At 43.7% G+C, this 11,973-nt stretch overlaps 1 protein-coding gene and 1 non-coding gene across 2 annotated transcripts in view; one reads left to right on the forward strand and one right to left on the reverse strand.

The window, feature by feature from the left end:
- The window catches only part of KIAA2012 (KIAA2012 ortholog), a 120,365-nt gene extending 108,986 nt beyond the window's left edge, over positions 1–11,379 (forward strand). The window contains 6 exon segments of the mRNA XM_081581929.1: positions 894–1,008; positions 3,620–3,978; positions 6,132–6,334; positions 7,317–7,489; positions 8,286–8,505; positions 10,399–11,379. Of these exon segments, the coding sequence (XP_081438055.1) occupies positions 894–1,008; positions 3,620–3,978; positions 6,132–6,334; positions 7,317–7,489; positions 8,286–8,505; positions 10,399–10,537 (1,209 nt within the window). The 3' untranslated portion in view covers positions 10,538–11,379.
- On the reverse strand, positions 2,733–2,805 carry TRNAG-CCC (transfer RNA glycine (anticodon CCC)). Its single transcript has one exon. It is a non-coding gene; the product is annotated as a tRNA-Gly (tRNA).
- Positions 11,380–11,973: the final 594 nt, after the last annotated feature.

Here is an 11,973-nt window from a genome sequence, read left to right on the forward strand (position 1 = left end):
CCATCCCCTTTTAGGAAGAAATGCTGTATTGTCCCAGTCCTTGGGGAAAGGTGAAAACTGACATAGCCATGGTCATATGCTTGAAGTTTCCCAAAAGCTAGCAAATGATGCAACAGTGAATAAAGCTGGCTTTGATTTAAACTAGTTAATCATTAATTGTGGCAACAGCAATCTATTAAAGGTAAAAACTGCTTCACTTTGATCCAGCTCTGCAGATGATGGTTTAGCATCAAAAAAGGGGGAAGGACTTCCCCGGTGATCCAGCGGTTAAGAATCCTCCTGCCAATGCAGGGGACATGGGTTGGATTCCAGTCCAGGAAGATCCCACATGTCACAGGGCAACTGAGCCTGAGCACCGCAACTACTGAAGCCTGCACTCTGAAGCCCAGTTCTGCAACCAGAGAAGCCACCCATGAGAAGCCCGCTCTCTACAACTAGAGAAAAGCCTTTGCAGCAACAAAGACCCAGCACAACCAAAAAGATATAACTAAATAAAATTATTTTTTTATAATTATTTTTAAAAGGGGAGCAGATCATCAAGTACATTCTATTTCTCTTTTCTTCTATGAAATTGTACCTGAAATTATATCAAAGGCTGAATCTTAGGATCTCCCCTCCGGCTCCACACTCTCTGTCTCATTCATTGGCCTCATCTGGAACCCATATAAATTCCATTCTAAGCCATTCTGTCTTGTTCAACATAATCTCCCTTTTCTTCTGTTTTTTATTTTTGTTTGTTGGCCATGGGGATTTTAGTTCCCTGACGAGGTATTGAAAGTGCTGAGTCCTAACCACTGGACTGCCAGAGAATTCCCAAAATAATCTCCTTTTGATTTTTTTTTTCCTTGCTTTCTACTTTAACATGTTCCCTTTCCTTAATTTTTCCCCTTTAGGAGATGGAGTTGATTGAAAAAGCCAAGAGCAAGAAAAGGGCCAAGACAGATAAGTCCAAGGAATCCAAAAGGGAGAAAGAAGGAAAACTCCGTGAGGAAGCAGAGGCTACTGTTGGTAAGGGACCATCCGGGAGAAGACACCTAATGGGAGCCGGAAGGCATTACGGAGAATCGGCATGGATCCTATGGGACAAACTGTCTGTGCTGAGTCTCCTTGATGACCACAGCTAAGATGGTGTTGCAGCCTTACTTCATGTCAGTATCTTGGGAGACAGGGATAGAAGAAACTGGGGGAGCCTGGAGGCCTGTAATTAACAAGAAAGGAAATCATAATAATAATACCAACACCTACTAAATGAACACGCACTGTATTAGTGATAGCTTACAGTGAACGGTGTCAGATTCTTGATCTCCAAAGAAGATTTAGCTTTGGGACCAGGGACCAGGCTTGATCACTCAAGAGCTTTTGTGTAGCAGAATTTTATTGAAGTATGAAAAGGGACAAAGAAAGCTTCTGACATAGACATCAGAAGAGGGATGGAGAGTGCCCCACTCACTAGTCCAAGGAAGGGAATTATATACTTTTTAAATTAGTTATTACAATAAATCAAAAGAATGTCTCAAGGTTGTAAAGATCTTACTAGACCCACTCCCATAATACACATTTTAAGATAACAGGATTAGTCAGAAGGTTTTCAGGAAGGAGAAACGTCCTCAACCAGGATACATTATTGTTATATAATCCTTACTAAGGAATGTAGAAGAAAAGGTTTGTCCTTTGCTCCTCCTTGAGAATTCCAGGCGCCTGTCTCCTCCTTGAGAGCCCCAGACCCCTTTCTCCTCCTCGGGGACCCCAGACTTCTTATCAACCTGCCTAGGAATTGACTCTCTCATTAGGAGCTCTGCATTTATGATGTCATGAAATCCCCACATATCCTTAAAGTAAGCACCATTATTATATCATGTGGAGAGGCTGGCTGATTTGAGTAACGTCGAACAGTAAAAAGTGGTAGACCCAGGGTCTGAATCTGCCATTTGATTCCAAACTTATGCCTCTCAAACCCTGCCTCTATGAATAATAAATAAGTCATAAGCTGAGAATTGGGCCATGAGAGCATTTGGGAAGGGAAAGTTTGCAGCATGCTCTGAATGGTTACTCCAGCTACCATTTTTCCTCTTGGAATTTCCTCAGGGAATTCAGGTGCCTATGCTTCTGAGGAACTTCTTTCTTTTTAAATTAATTTTTATTGGAGTGTAGTTGATTTACAATGTTGTGTTCTGAGGACTTTCTTTAACCTGAAACCTACACCCATTCTTTCCTGGCCATATGAAGACCCTCAAAACAAATCAAAGGCTGTAGCAATGAATGACACTGGATAGCCAGCCTCCTGGGCCAGATTTTTTTTTTTTTTAACTGAAGTGTATTTGACTTACAATGTTGTGCCAATCTCTGCTCTATAGCAAAGTGGCCCATTTATACAATATAGACATTTTTATTTATTTTTTTAAAATTAGTTTATTTTTTAACTGTACAATATTGTATTTGTTTTACCATACATTGACATGAATCCACCATGGGTGTACATGTGTTCCCCTTCCAGAACCCCCCTCCCACCTCCCTCCCGATCCCATCCCTCTGGGTCATCCCAGTGCACCAGCCCCGAGCACCCTGTATCATGCATCGAACCAGACTTTTTTAATATTCTTTTCCATTATGTTTTTTTTTTTTTTTAAACTTTTTTTTTTTTTTAAGAGTATTTATTTATGTATTTCTTTAATTGGCTGAACCAGGTCTTAGTTGTGGCAGGCAAACTCTTAGTTGAGGCATGTGGGATCTAGTTCCCTGACCAGGAATCGAACTTGGGCCCACTGCATTGGGAGTGCAGAGTCTTAACCACTGGACTACCAGGGAAGTCCCTCCATTATGGTTTATCACAGGATATTGAATATAGTCCCCTGTGCTATACAGTAGGACTCTGTTGCTTATCCAGATCTATTTTTTAGGTCTGCTTTTTAAGGTCTTGCTGAGTTTACATTGCTGTAGCCTGTAACTTGGGTAGCATTGGCAGGACTGGAAAAAAATATCTGTGGCCCCTAGCGGTGAATTGAGAAAGAAGCCTTAGAGTATGGAAGGCTTAACCTGTGCCAGGTTACAAAGTTGCAACCTCAAGCTAGACTCTTGAGGCATGATTTTCCAGGTGTGCCTATAGGTCTTCTTCCCTCCAGAGAGTCTTGTCCCCACCATAGGTCAGGAGGAATCAGAACTCTTTTAGTAGCAAGACTGCTGATTACAGTTGAGGCAGGTTCTCAAAGGGTGGTCTATGGGCTGTGCTATGGTAAGTCACTTTAGTCATGTCTGACCCTATGGACTGTTTGTGACCCTATGGACTGTAGCCGGCCAGACCCCACTGTCCATGGGATTTGGGTTGCCATGCCCTCCTCCAAGGGATCTTCCCGATCCAGGGATTCAACCCACGTCTCTTAGTCTCCTGCATTGGCAGGCGGGTTCTTTACTACTAGCACCACCTGGGTCTATGGACTACCCTTCTCAAAATCTTTAGAGTGATAGCTAAAATGCAGATTCCTACAAAATCAGACTCTAAGGGCGGGGCTCAGGCATCTGCACACAGATGATGCCATTGCACATGGGAGTTTTAAAGTCACTGAAAAGGATACAGAGATCATGTTTATTAGCTATGCCTCTATCCCCAATTGTTCTCTCTTAGGAAAGTCAAAGGAATCAAAAGCTGAAAAGAAATCAGAGCTAATTCCCAAAGGGAAAAAAACAGGAGCCAAAGGGAAAAGGACACGGAAGGAAGGGAGTCTGGCAACAGCTGCGGAGCTGAGTGGGCCTGATGTCACTAACTCTAAGGAAACCAAAGACCACTCAGGTGGAGGTGGCTTCCGCTCAGGTGGAGGTGGCTTCCGCTCAGGCTCTCGTGTAGAGGACCCTTGGCTCTCTTCCAAAGTTGAGGCTCCTGAGAGCCAAGTTTCTATAGATGGAAGGTCATCGCCCACCCAGACTGCAACTGTCCCTGGAAACATGGAACCTGAAGGAGAGAGAAGCCACGAGGACCCTTCTAAGGTAGGCTTCAATATTCTCACCTTGGCCAGAGGGATCTCTGTCCTCACTGGTACAACTGCAGAGGTGGGGAAAGCTGCCCCGGATTATATTAAACTGCCTAATGATTTTATTTATTTTACTTTGCTTTTTTCTGACCCTTTAAGATGCCAGATCTGATGAAAGACACTAGGGTGGCACAGTCTCTCTGAAATGAGGCATTCTGTGAGGCTCCCGAACTGCCAAGACATGTACCCACCCTTCATGAGCAGAAAGGTGGCACAGCACTCATCTGTGAGAAGTACAGGCCTCACAGTTAAAAGGAAAGGTGAATTCAGGCCTCAGAGCCAAGCACATATCCTTGACTTAGCCAGGAGTTTATGCATGGCTCGCCTCACCAACACTGTAGAAATTCCTCCATTCCTAATTTGCCTTACTGCGGCACAAAGCTGGGCCACAGGCAACTTATACACACACATCTATCTGCCTTTTCTTTGAACACTGCAAACGTACCCACAGCTAAACCACTATGGTTAAACTCACGGAAGTTACATGCAAATATGAACAATTCTGCTGAATTTCATTTAATCTCTACAGCCACACTCATGACCCACGTATGATGCACCCCATTTCATACACCTACAAGCTAAGATTAAAAGGGTTAGATGTTTGCTGCCAGAAGTTGGGCAACCATCAAGTGGCAGAGTCAAGACTTAGATCTTTCGACTCCAAAAGAGCTTCAGAGGTCTTGCACTATTTTAAATTATTATGTATTTATTTTATAGCCCCTAGTCTTCCAAAAAGGATTTCAGGAAGCTTTTTCCTTTCTAGTTCTCAGTCTTCCCAGCTGTCAAGGCTACAGCATTCTACTCTATACAGCAGATGAAAATTTTAAGCTGTGGGCAGAACTTCTCTGAGCCTGCTATAGACTCAGAATTTCTAGATTTATTGTCAGTACACAGTACTGCACTGCCTCTGCAAAGGCTAAATAAGATAAGGAAGTACCCGCCCCATACTGGATACACAGAGCTCCCAAGGGAGAGTGGCCATCCAGCGTTCCCCTCAGAGGCATACTTCTGACTGAGGAGGAGGCATTAGGAAGAACAAGAAATCTAAGACACTCTTCACAGAAACTGAGAGAACGTTTCATTGGAAAAGTGGATTTGCATAGCATTAAATAGGAGTCTGACACATCTACACCTAAGACTGCTCCTAAAAAGAGCCTTTAGCTAGAACCTATGGTTCTGAGCCCTGGCTTCACATTAGCATCACTGGAAGATGTTTTTTAAAACCACCAAGAAAAATAATATATTTTTAAGTAGGTGGTTGGGGTGGAGGAGAAGTTTCCTGGCAGTCCAGTGGTTAGGACTCTGTGCTTCTACTGCCAGCCTGGTTCAATTCCTGGTCAGGGAACTAAGATCCCACAAGCCTTGCTGCGTAGCAAAAAAAAAAAATTTCTTTTAATTAAATTTTAAAAACCTGCCAAAGCCTACAATTCTTATTTAATTGGTCCGGGTGGGGCTTTGGCCTCAAGTAATCTTTCAAAGCTCCTTGGGTGATTATTAGACACACGTAGCAGACATGGTAGCTCAGCTGGTAAAGAATCTCCTGGGTCAGGAAGATCCCCTGGAGAAGGGATAGGCTACCCACTCCAGTTTTCTTGGGCTCCCCTGGAGGCTCAGATGGTAAAGATTCCGCCTGTAATGCGAGAGACCTGGGTTTGATCCCTGGGTTGGGAAGATCCCCTGGAGGAGGGTATGGCAACCCACTCCACTATTCTTGCCTGGAGAATTCCATGGCCAGAGGAGCCTGATGGGCTACAGTCCATGGGGTCGTGAAGAATCTGAAGACTAAGCGACTAAGCACAGCACAGCAGGCATTAATGTTGGCACTTTCACTGTTTGAGTTAATTCTGTAACAGCCAGCCAAGAGGAAGACAGTATCAGACAAATTAAGTCGTTACCCTTAAGCAAGGGTAAGAGAGAAGCAAGTAAGAGAGAGACTTGGATCCAGGTCAGTCAGAGCCCAGAGCCTGGGCCAGTGGTAGCAGAGTTTGTACGACTGTGGAAACCACCTTATCTCTGATTAGAGGCCATGTGGTGGGGGTGGAGGAGGGCACGCTGCCAAGACGAGGTCACCCGCGATCACTGCTCACTGACCACACTCTGGCTCCTCAGGCCTTCCTCGTCAAAAGGGAACAAGAGAAGGCTTCCCGGGACAGGCTTCGAGCAGAGCGGGCTGAGATGAGACGGCTGGAGGTGGAGAGGAAGAGAAGGGAGCAGGAGGAGCAGAGGCGGCTCCAGCAGGAGCAGCTGGAGAGGGCGGAGAGGATGAAGGAGGAACTGGAGCTGGAGCAGCAGCGCCGTGCGGAGGAAATCCGGTGGGTGGAGAGGCCGTGGCCACGGCTGTGATAGGAAGCAGAAGACAAGTGGGGCTGACCTTCTCTGGGGGTACGTTGGCTCTGAGGCTCATCGTTGTTATTGTTCATTGTTTAGTCATGTCTGACTCTTTACGACCCCATGAGCTGCAGCACTGCTAGGCTTCCCTGTCCTTCACTATCTCCCAGAGCTTGCTCAAACTCATGTCCATTGAGTCGGTGATGCCATCCAACCATCTCGTCCTGTGAGGTCCCCTTCTCCTTCTGCCTTCAATCTTTCCCAGCATCAAGGTCTTTTCCAATAAGTCCACTGTTTGCATCATGTGGCCAAAGTACTGGAGCTTCAGCTTTGGCATCAGTCTTTCCAGTGAATATTCTGGGTTGATTTCCCTTAGGATTGACTAGTTTGATCTCCTTGCTGTCCAAGGGACTCTTTAAAAGAGTCTTCTCCAGAGGCTCATGCCCTGAAGTAAAACAGCATGTCTCATTTTATCCTCAGTTATTCCAGGGACAGTCTGGACCAAAGATAAGATAAGATGTCTTAAACCGTTAGGGTTACTCCAGACAGATGTTCATGGGATCTTCGCAGGAGGGTTTTGAGATCCGTTCCAGCAAACATTTGTTATGCCTCTTGCCACACTGTCTGCATTGTGTAAGGCCCTTCCATAAGCTTCTGGGGTCATTTAATCTTCCCAACAACCCGGTGAAACAGGAACTTCAAAATCCATTTGCTAAGAATGGAAAATGAGGCTCTGGGAAGTGAAGGCCCGGCCCCAGAGCTCTCGAAACTTTCAGGCTTCTAGTTCCAGTCCTGTTGTGTTCTGGCTTCTGCTGTTCAGTCAGGCTTCCCTTGGAAAAGGAGTCTCTGCATGAGATGCTGTGTGTGAACTACAGCCTGCAAAGCCTCCACCAGAGGCACAGCTTGTCCTGTATGGACACTGCAGTGTTTCTGCCATCTCCCTTACCTGTTTATGGGTTTTCTCAGCTTGAGGAAACAGAGACTTGAGGAAGAACGACAGCGGCAGGAGGAGGAAGAGAGAAGGCAGGGGCTCCAGTTGCAAATGGCCCAGGAGAGAGCTCGGCAGCAACAGGAGGAGTTCCGGAGGAAATGTCAGGAGCTGCAGAGAAAGAAGCAGCAGGAGGAAGCTGAGAGGGCTGGTGAGAGGTGCTCCGCTCTCTGCAACTCCCTCTATCTGGGACAAAAATATTTTTATCCCCCTGTGGGTGTTCATTTGATTCTCCCCAGAGTTATTCCTATCCTAGGTATCAGTGTGAAGCACTCTAAATGGGTAAGCTGATTTTTCTTTTTTTCAAAGTGATTAGTAGGTGTGACTCTACTGAGATAGAAGATCAAAATAAGAAAGACTTGTTTGTAGCTATGACTCTTGTGGTCCCTGTCAGTGATCTCCTGGAGTCAGACCCAGCCCCTTGCATTGCCCTTCCAGCATTGCTCAGAAGCTGCCTAAATTGGAGACACAGCTCTGCTCCTTGCTTCCTTCCCTAGCAGATGGAAACAAACACCTGGATGGCTGCTAGGCAGCCTTTCAGGTGATGTATGGATTTTCTGTAGCCTCATTATTTGAGGAATAGGAAAGCGCTTCAGCAGATGATGCCCCTGTAGAGTGGTCAGACCAGCTGAGTAAGCACCAAAGTTCTCCAGACCCTGACCTGACACCTGTCTCCAACCCATCTGCATACCAGGTTCTGGAAGATTCTTCTCCAAAGTTTTGTGTTAATCGCACAGTGCACTGCACACAGTAGGTACTTGATAAAGGACTCTTAAGTTAGTAAATGAATGCAGGGTAATACCCACAGAAGATCTGGCAACCAGCTGTCAGGTAAGCCATAGAACATCTCATTGGGAGTCCCTGGGAATCAGACTTGAGAGTCAGATCAGAGAGTTGTTTTCTTGAATAACGAGACCCCTGCTGAGCCTACCTGTTCTGTTCTGCAGAGGCAGAAAAGCAAAGGCTGAAGGAGTTGGAAATGCAGTTAGCAGAAGAGCAAAAGCGCCTGATGGAAATGGCTGAAGAAGAACGGCTGGAGTACCAGCGGCGGAAACAGGAAGCAGAAGAGAAGACGCGGCGGGAAGCAGAGGACAGATGGCAGAAGGAAGAGGACGCGGCAAGGTTGGCTCAGGAGGAAACCATGAAACAAGCCCAGGATCAAGCCAGGTATTTGACATCTGAACAACAGTTCCAAGAGTGGGATTGTTCAAGGGCTTGACTGCCTGCTTCTAGTACTAGCTTTGAGCTGCCTTTGGACACGTTAAGTTTTCCCACTTCCCATAGCATGGTTTGGAAGAACTGAAAAAGAGAGATTCTCCTGCTGCAAAGGTGACAGAATTTTTTGATGGCTTAAAGAACTGTCATTGAAGCTAGATGGGGTTTAGAGATCATCTAGCTCAGCCCTCTGCTTCACAGATAAGAAAAGCAAGTTCCAGAGAAAAGGACCCAGATCAGGGCTATCAGTGAACTAGGGGCAGTACCAAGACTAGACCAAAGACTCCACCCCCACCCCTGATTCTGAACCACTGCCTTTCTCAGTATGTATTTACTGGGTACCTGTTATGTGCCAAACACTGTTCCGGACACTGGGAACTCAGGATTAAGAAAGACAGACGTCTCTTCTCCCATGGCATTTACATTCTAGGGATGGGGGTGGGGAGACAGACTCTAAACAAAGGTTTTTTAAGTTGGCAATAAATGTTATTCAAAAATTTTTAAAAGAGATGTGATAGGATTGCGGGAGGTTTAGTTTAGACAGCTTGGCCAGGGCAAAACCTTAGCAGAGGTGATATATAAGGGTGGGACCTGAATGAAAATGAGTTAGTCACATAAACAGCTGGAAGAAAAATATTCCAGGAGGTAAACAGCAAGTGCAAAAGTTCAAAGAAAAGAATGAGGCTGGCATGGCGAAAGAATAAGTTAGCATGGCTGGAATGAAGTGAACAAGGAACAAAGAATACTTGTAGATGAAGTCAGAGAGGTAGGCCTTTTTAGTAGAAATAGCTCAGAATCAGCCATCGGGGCCAGCATCATTTCCCCCTTTATTATCTTACAATAATGATTATTACACCTTTCTGATACTAGAATCTCTTTAGTAATTGCTTTCAACTGACTCCTTAAAAACCAGGTCCTCCATAGTGGCTATTATCATAAATTTCCCCTCAGTGAAAGCAACAAAGTCATCCTTGTTTAGAACCATCACAACTGAAGGGTAAAGTCTGGCAAAGAAAACCATGTGATTCCAATCCTAACTGTAAACAATTTACCCCTTGAAATGTATTTTCTACAACTTAAGCTGAATCTAAGCTAATAAATACTCTCCAGGGGACAAGAAAAAAAAAGGAAGCCAGAATAACTCTATTTCAGGGTTTTCCACCTTACCTTGAGTTGTTCTCCTGGATATTCCTCAGCTGTTATGGGAATTACAAAATAGATTAAGGGAAGTCTTGTTTCAGTTTCAAAATTATGTATTCCACATATCACAACAGTAGGACTGGGTTTTTAAGTATTGAAACCAAAGGCAAAGCTATTAGAGTTGCAATTTTCCACAAAGAAAACTGGCCAGAAATACAAGGGGAAGTTGAGGTATTGTGCAACGCTAATCCAAGTTGCTCTGAAGAAACATCTTCATCTCCACCAAGAATGTAAGTAAAGGGGTATGTGAAGGGTGTGAAAGAGCCTCATTCCAGCAAGTGTTAGAACTTAATGCCAGCTGGCTTGATCTCATCTTCACCTGTGTGACACTGGCCCAGGTATACTTTAACTTCTCTGGCCTGTTTCTTCATCCCTAAGACAAGAGTCCCTTCATGAATACAAATTTAAGAACTGTTACACCCTTCCTTTTAACACTTCTAGTAGGAAGATCATGATCCTTGAAACCTCATATGTAAAGTTACTGAATGAAGACAGTATGACCTTCCACTAAAATGCAAGTCAGTAGCCCTAAGTCTAATGATGATTACTGAAATTCTTAGTGAAAATTATTCAACTAGCTTATAAAGACAATTTAAGTAGGATGCTTTATCAGTGTTGTGATCATGGGTGTGAATTGTTTCTTAGGCAAAAAGATGCTTTGAAGAAACATCTTCATTTCCACCAGGAACTCCATAAGGAAGCCAGTGGCCTACAGTGGACACACAACATTTCCAGACCATGGGTTTACTCTTACTTCCACTTCCTACAAATACCAAGACCTTAAGACTAGAAGAAAACTAAAAAGTTGGAAAATGGTAATGGAAAAAGAGAACCTTCCTTATATAATGAAGTTCCATACTGAGCTCAATTAGTTCCATTTCATCTGGTTCACCTCACTGTACAGCTAACTTCACTCTAGGATCTCCATCCACACCACTGTCCAGTAAGTAGCCACATGTAGCTATATAAATGTGAAACATTCAGTTCTCCAGTCACACTAGTCACACTTCAAGTGATCAATAACTGAATGTGGCTACTGGCTACAATATTGGACAGCAGATACAGAACATTTTCATCTCAGAAAGTTATATTGGACAACACTGTATGCTTCAGCCCTGAAAATTAACCAGCCTTGAGGTTTTGCTCCTAACTGTGCCTTGAAAAACCAGCCACTCACATAATCTCCCCGTTTTAAAAATCACACTGACTCTATCAAGAGTCTTGATTAGATAATTTATCTTTAACATCTCTTTAATAACAATAAGTATCTACTACAGAATGATCATTAAAGGGGATGAAGAACCTTTAAGATAGATAAGATATATAAAAATAAGATACATAAAAAGATGTTAAAGCAAGCAGTATCTAAAGCAAAATTTTCCGACAAATTTCCTTTGGCCCCACTCTATACTTCAGTCTGCATTTAAAAAAATACTTGCAGATGGTTCCCTGGAAATCTCACACTAATGTTTATAAGGTGCTTTCTACAGGAGCTGCACTTCCACAAACCAGAAGTCAAGCTCTGTGTTTGTACTGCTGTGTTATTGGACTTGCTTAAATTTGATGCTTCAACTCCTTGCTTTATGTAACACAGAAATAAAATGGCCAAAACACTGGCTATCTAGTGAATATGTCACAGTCTTTCTTAAACTTGTAGACCCTACTTGGACATTCATTTGTTATTCAACTGATTCAATAATACTTAGATGAGAAAGGAGCATCTCAAATAATTCAACCAAGAGAAGAAGGAACACTCAAGGAAAACATCCTTGCGGGGGAAATTACCATTCCTGATTTTATTTTCTCTCTTCTTTTACAAATTTCAGAAGTTGCAGTCAAGCACCAGGTAGAGTGGATACACTAAAACGTTATTCAAGGTGCCTTCCAAATCTGATATTCTATTGAACTGTTGCTGTTAAAGGCCTATTTTATGAGCACTACTAACTAGATAAGCACATTTTTCAGTTAACCGCAGCAGAATCGCAGCATTTAGAAGAATCCAATAAACAGAAATCAAGTATCCCCCATAGCTAAGCTCCACCACCTAAATGCCAAGTCTTCAGAGATGCAAACAAAGCTAAGATACCCAACTACATATACGTGCATTCTGGATAGCTCAAATAGCCTATCAGGTTTCTCAGGCCTAACAGAAATATGCAACTCAATGAGGACTTTCTGGAAATGGGCCTTATTTCTATTTACTATTTAATACAATGGTCT

Source organism: Giraffa tippelskirchi, chromosome 3 (assembly GCF_054371585.1).
Source record: "Giraffa tippelskirchi isolate mGirTip1 chromosome 3, T2T-mGirTip1v1.2.pri, whole genome shotgun sequence".
Lineage (NCBI taxonomy): Eukaryota > Metazoa > Chordata > Mammalia > Artiodactyla > Giraffidae > Giraffa > Giraffa tippelskirchi.